This window comes from Frankliniella occidentalis, unplaced genomic scaffold, assembly GCF_000697945.3.
Source record: "Frankliniella occidentalis isolate FOCC.00 unplaced genomic scaffold, Focc_3.1 Scaffold70, whole genome shotgun sequence".
NCBI classification, from domain to species: Eukaryota; Metazoa; Arthropoda; class Insecta; order Thysanoptera; family Thripidae; genus Frankliniella; species Frankliniella occidentalis.
In genome coordinates this window covers 91924-98928 of record NW_026267200.1, presented here as the reverse complement: position 1 = coordinate 98928, position 7005 = coordinate 91924, and the positions used below count along the sequence as shown (strand labels likewise).

Genomic DNA, 7005 nt, shown 5'->3' with positions numbered 1-7005 from the left:
GTGACTGCACACTAAATGTATTTGTATGTTTTTGTGCAAATGTTCGCACTAAGTTAAACCTACGTTTCGTTTCGCACAGAGGGGGATATAAATACGGGAATCATGTGTACACCTGCCAAGGAATCATCAGGATAAAAATTAATCAAAATAAACAGAAATTGCTTAAAATAATCGGGAAACTAGCGGAACTAGTACAAATTAGTCGAAGTAAGCGTTTCCTACCACTAGAAAACCTAGGAAAGGAATATAAGTGGACGAGAATCAGTGGGAATCAAGAATTTCGGGAATCATGTGTACACTTCAAAAGGGAGTTATTACCCCCTCGTTTCGCACAAATTTGTAGGAAAAAGTGCATGATTTCCTTCAAATAAATGCACATAAGTGTTCAAATCAACGCAGAAATTTGTGCAAAAAATTTGATTGCTTAAGTTCGTACAAATTAAAGTTACAAATCCAGTTAGTGTGTGTTAATTACCTGCTTTAAAAAAGAACATATTTTTAAAAATTAAACAAAAATCCGTTTCTTGATAGATAAAACCCTGAAATCTGCCAGTGATTGCAATCCATGGTCGCAAAGTCACCACCAAATTCACTTTTTAACATCAGCAAACATGCACTTTTCGTTGAAATGTTCTTGCCGTAAATACGTTAAATAAAACGGGTCAAAACCCACCAAAAACCCGTCACATGGTTTGGGTACGGCCCCTAAAGAAACAACAAGGAATTTAGTGCAATTTGACTAAATCATGTTAAGAATTAGTCTTTGGAAGCAAGAAAACCCTGAAGTTTATTCAAGAAAAACGACTTTTGGGGTGTGCATGTGCACGTTAAACTACTTACGCTGAACAAAAGATGTTGCCGTCCATGTACTCCGCCAATCGAAAGCGCCACTCTCCCTCCATAGGACTGAGGTCGATACACGTCCGGAGCAGGCTTTCGCCGCCTCCCTGGTTCCCCAAAGAAAAGCCACCACTTTCGGGAAAATTCGAACCTTAATAGAAAAAACGTAAAGTTACAAAAAAGACGGGATTTTGTTGAGACCGTCGTCACACTAAATGAGCAAGAAGGGATGGAAGCTTTATGTTATTCCTTACCAATTTGCCTCATTTACTCATGAACCAAAACATTCGTGGCTTACGAAGGATTTTGAAGCGTTGTATAACGAACTAAATGTTCGTAAGCTTACGAACAAATAGGTCGCTATGCAAACCGATTGTTCGTAAGAACATGTTAGCCTTACAAACAATCGCTTTGCAATACGAGCAATTTCTTTGCAAAATAAAGAACGAAAATTGTTCGTAACGTTGCAAATCATTTAGTTCGCAAGCTCTTTACAGTGTGTGGGGTATATTTTTAAAGTCCACACTGTAAAAAGCTTACGAACTAAATGCTTTGCAACGTTACGAACATTCGTCCTTTGTGTTGCAAAGAAATTGTTTGTATTGCAAAGCGATTGTTTGTAAGGTTAGGCAGGTACTTACTAACAATCGGTCTGCATTACGAACTATTTTTGTGCAAGCCTAAAATTAGTTCGTAATACAACGCTTCAAAATCCTTCGTAAGCTAAACATTAACAAAAGTTTTACTGAATTTTCAGTACTTTAAGTCTGAAGTTTTTGTACAGACCAGTGGTCTGAAATATCAGTAGTGTAAGGTAAAGACCTTTCGTCCATACCTTGCGGAGGAGGGCATGTCTGTAATATGGACAAAATTGTCTGTACTGCGGACAATTTTATCCATATTATGGATAATTTGTGATGCATAAGACGTTAGCACAAAATTCTCCGTAGGCGTGTCCATAAGGAAATGGGTGTGAGGTGCTTAGATAATGAAGATCACAAGAACAAGCTAGTTTTGACAGATAGGTATGAGTATATACTTTTAGTGGCTAAAGGAACGAGAAGAACTTCCAAGATGGCCGCCACGGACTACAAGAAACATTCAACTGTTTTCCTGAGCAGCCGCTCGCGATCGGGAGCCCCAATAACCAACCTTGTGTTACGCATTAGGTCCTTTGTATTGGCAAGTATGCAGGAGGTGGAGGTACACCCAGAAAAATTAAATGTTGTAGGAACCATCTAATGGTTCTTTCAGAGATAACCATAAAATATGGTTGAGACAACGATCTGCCAGTGGTGAAAACCGTATTTTTGGTTGTTTCACTTGTGATGTTGTTAGCTCAACCATATTTTATGGTTGTCCCTGCAGTTACCATAGGCTGGTTGCTACAACTTTTCATTTTTCTGGGTGTACTGCATTCACACAGTTTGGGTTTCCAGAGTAAATCGCGTCTATTAGAGTCAAATTTGGTATTGTTTAAATCGGAAGAACCTGAAACACGCGATAAAAACGAAATATCGTAGCTATTAGGAAGTCATTTAATAGTTATCTAAGAAAATAGTTCAAGATCACAACTTAAAAGAAAAAAAACACCATAGAACAAACCAGAAAAAATCATGTATGTTCAAATGTTGTTTTACTTTCTTCCGATCAAAACGATACCAGATTCAACGATACCATACTGAAATAGACGCAAGGTAACGTTGAGCGCGAGAGGCTGCTAGCGGCGGCCTGGTAAAACAAGTGTCTAATATTACACGTCAATTGATGTTAAAGTTCAAGTGTATGCATTTCCTCGACACATTTTGTCGAACTACGGGAGGTTAAAAGTTAATATGTGTTTAAACTTTCGACATTCCCGAAAAGTATAGCAGCTGCCGAGGGGGAAATCACATGCGAAATAGTTCGTACACCTTCCTTCCCCCGAAATAGTCCGAAATAGAGGCGAAATAGACCCGAAAAAGGCGCGAAATAGTAGCAAACTACCCCTGTAATACCCCCAAATATCGCGAAATATCTTGAAATAATCCGGGAAAGGCGACAAATAACCGAAATGGCAGGAGAAATAGCACGAAATAGCCCGTACGCTACGAACCCAAGTGATTTACCCCCGGCAGCTTCACACCGTTTTGTTCCTATTGATAGTATAGAACTGTGTGCGTCCAAGTGTGCAGAATTTCAACGTAGAAGGAACGTCTAAAATGTGCACACCAGGCAAGTGTGAAACTTGAGTTAAGCACCATGTTATGTGCTACTTCATAACTTGCACACCTTGGTGTTTAAATTTATGCACACTTGTTTTAACAGTGTGGCAGCCATCTTGGAACTTTTTCGTGTTCTTCTAACCGCCAAAAGTACTCATTACATTCAATCCTTTGTTAAGACCTTCGATTCCAGAACTGGTCACCGGCGACCGGCAGATCTGCAGGTTAACTGGCCGAGGTGTTTCGGAAGAAAATAGTCCCTTTACATTCAGAGTGAATTGATACTGTGACCAGAGTTACTGAAAGAGTCATTAAGCTCACCAGGTATCGTGTTCACACGGGCCTGGATCGCAATCAAGGCAGCGCGCTGCTTGGCATCCAGAGATGTGAAGGGCGTGATGCTCTCCACAAATGAGCGCAGAAGCGGGCTGGGGCGCTTGTAGTCGTATTCTTCTGATGCTAGGGCCCACGACGAGTCCAGGATGTGACGCAGCCCCTCTCTGCCGGGAAAAGAATATTTGTATGCATATGAGGTGGGGAGAGGGGAAGGGGGGGGGGCACAGACAAAATGATAGGAGATAAATTAGTAAATAGAACGTTGAAAATAACTCTAAGAATCGATCCTAAGGTGTAAAGTAGAATGGTCTGGATCTGGCTTCTCGCTCGCGAGTTAACACGTTATTCACTACCGATCAAAATAATCGGCGCACTTTTATGAGCCGGCCTATTTTTTTAGGTATTTTGAGCTAGAACGTCGAGATTTGGCCTGTTAGACGTCTCCATGGTTTTTCTAGGACCCCACGAAGTGCGCATCCCTTGCGGCACCACATACGACATACGGTCTGTGCAGCCTCCGAATTTGTCAGTTTATATGGTCGGGAAGTCGAATTTTTTGCTGCACCGACTTAAATTTGTGTCCTCTTTCGAACAGCGCTAGCGAAATCACGATCGTTCAAACCCACCCTCTGCCCGGTTTGTTCACCCCCACCCCCACGAAGTGTAACATTGTGCTACTTTAATGTGGCACACCAACACCGGGCGAGCGAATTGTTTAGCGAACGCGAAACTGGTACTCGCTTCTGACGCTCCCCGCGACAAACAACGCGCACCGCCGAGAAGCCCCCACCAACACCAGGCCGAGGCTTCTTAGGGGTGCGCACTTATCGCGAGCGTCAGACGTGGTCCGGGAGAGCTCGCGGTGGCAGCGCTGCACGACCGGGCAGGGTACTTAGGTTAAGCATTCCAAGAGGTAAGGGAGAGAGCCATACTAAGTGTAAGAGACTGTGTCCTAACTCAACAATCTGAACCACCCTTTTGCGAAACTTCTATTAAACTTCAGTCTCTCACGCCTTCCCCTATTTATTTATTTACTAACGAGCTCCTTGTGGGATTTCCCTTTAAATGCAACTACCATACTTTTCTCATACCTAACAGAAGGGGTGAGTTTTGATGATGGCCAAAACTACCGTGATATCCTCCGGGGACACCCTCTGTACACGGCACATGTGTTTTTTTGTTGTTTTTTTGTTCTCGGTCATTTTTCCCAAACCTTCCCAAGTAATATTTTCCGAAATTAAAATTTCCCAAATAATATTTTCCCAAATTAAAATTAAAATTTCCAAGGGCAGTGTATCCCAAAATTTTAATTAGTCCCACTAGCACACTGCAGCTGGAAGTGGTGGTCTTATGTCCTCAAGTAGTCCACCACGTTGTCGTAGGTCGCGAAGTCCTGGACTACGTTCCCGATGAGCTAGATAATCCCAACAAGGGTATAAGCGATGTAAAAGTAGTATACACCTGTCAGGAATTTTTCGCAACTCCGATAGTGATAAGGGATTGCTGGACTGGTCACGCACCCGCCAGGGTTGGGAACGTTACATTAACGATTAACGACGTTACAGCTTTTTCGATAACGTTAATAAGCGTTATCGTTAACTCGGTAAAATTTAGGGTGCCTGTAACGATATCGTAAACACGTTACTTTTTGTCCTCAACGACGCAACGGCGTTATCGTTAATTTTTCGTCCAAAAAGTGCTGCTGCGAAGGGTGCCAATGGTAACAAGCAGGCCCGCCCTTCCGCCAAACGCAGTTGCCGGCTCCACTTCGCTGCGCCGGCAACTCCGTTCGGCAGGGGCCGGGCCTGCTTGGCCTGCCGGCGGCGATGGTCGGGCCTGCGGCCCGACCATTTCAGTCCCGCGATTTACTGAAGATCATAACCAAATAAATAAGGTGACCGGTAAATCACTTTGCATATTTTGGTAAACTAACTTCTGGTGGGGGGCCTGCGGCCCTAGAGATTTGCTCCTTTCATATGACAAAAGACTGTAACGGGGCAACACCGTGACTACACCCCACCCTTCTGCTTTGCTTCAGAAAAATACAAAAAAAGAACCAGCGCAGTTTTTACATTGTATTGTTTGTCAAACAGTCTTAAAACTTGACTTTTTGCCATTGTTTTCAATATATCCACCTCTAGGGCCAAAACAGTGAAAGATACGGCAAATCCGAGGGTAGTTCCTGATTCAGAATGTGTTGTTTTGGGGGGGTACTTCCTCTTCCATTTTACGATTGGAAGCCTCCTAGTACGTCTTTATGTGCAACGTAGTCATTTTCTCCGTATTTCGGTCAAAAAAAGCACTCTAGCGCCCAAACGGTGCAAGATAGAGTCGAACGGGCAAAATTTCCGCCCAAAGGGCTCTACTTTTACGAGTTACCCCTTAGGAGATCATAGAAAAATATTTTTTTTCCTACTTTTTAGACCAACCCCTATTTCTTTGTAACCCCCTTTCACCCCCTTAGGGGTTGTTGCCAGGATTTGCACCAGGCGTTTCGTTGTCCAGGAGTGACCCCTAAGATACCCTGAAATTTTCAGACCTCTAGCTCATCTCCTTTCTCTTACACGGACGACGGACGGACGGACGGACAGACAGACACGAGAGCGGTTGCATAAGCCCGCTTTAACACTAGAAGGACCGGAGGGGTCAAAATGACCCCTTTTGATCTCTAATTGCCAAAGGAACAACAAATTATTTTTTTGAGCGATTCGTCACTTTCCGACTTTTCATGTACTACCGACAGACGCTTAGACGCAAAATGGGAGGTCTCTGCGACAAGAACTTTGGAAGATATTGCTACTTATACCTAGAAGGACCGAGGGGGTCATTCTGACCCCTTCACGAGATTTTATAAGTGGAAACTGACGAGGACTTACTTTTCCATCATAAGGCTGACCGTATTTGTTATGCACGGTAGCTTATGACTTTTGGTCGGCCATGTGACTCTTTTTCACTCCTTCATTCAGGGAAGGTAGGCAACACGCACGTCACAAAACCCCGTTTCTAAATTACACCACATCCAAGGCTTTAGTGCTAGTTGCGTTACCGGACTCGTGTTCTGATGGCAAAGGGGGCCGTCTAGCACAAAGTACGGATGGTTTTGCGAATGCCAAAACTGCCACGCACATTGTTGTCAGTGCCAAATTGGTAGAAATAAAATGTTTTAGTGTGAATCACACTCCCGCTTTTAGAGTACTTATGTGTTCTAAAGATCGCGTGATTATAAATGTGTACTAAGTCAGATATTAATTTTTAAAGTTTAAAAATGTCTTAAATGGTGCAAACAGTTAACAGAAATAGCTGTAAAATTGCAAAAAAATTGTTCTATGCCGTGCGGGTTGCCTACCTAAACGCACTTTAAACCTAACTAATGTCACGTCATGGCATCAGGTACCTTTAAACACACAAAACCTTAATCATGTGCGATAAAACGGCAGTTTTGAAGCCATAAAAACGGCCAAAAATCGTAGAGGGGTCAAAATGACCCCTCCGGTCCTTCTAGGTATACCAAAATCCCGGTCCTTCTAGTGTTAAGGGGGGATCCTAGTGTAGCAGCTCAAAAACAATGCTTGTTTTGGGAATTTTATATTAAAACTACTATAGCTCTTATCGCAAATTTGAGAAC

At 42.9% G+C, this 7005-nt stretch overlaps 1 protein-coding gene across 2 annotated transcripts in view; it reads right to left on the bottom strand.

The window, feature by feature from the left end:
* LOC113212765 (uncharacterized) overlaps positions 1–7005 on the bottom strand; it is a 37649-nt gene that overhangs the window by 15403 nt on the left and 15241 nt on the right. For both annotated transcript variants that reach the window (XM_052268481.1, XM_052268480.1), the window contains exons 3-4: positions 3366–3544; positions 841–991 (exon numbers count right to left, since the gene is read on the bottom strand). In XM_052268481.1, coding sequence (XP_052124441.1) covers positions 841–991; positions 3366–3544 — 330 coding nt within the window. The remainder of the gene's footprint in view (positions 1–840; positions 992–3365; positions 3545–7005) is intronic.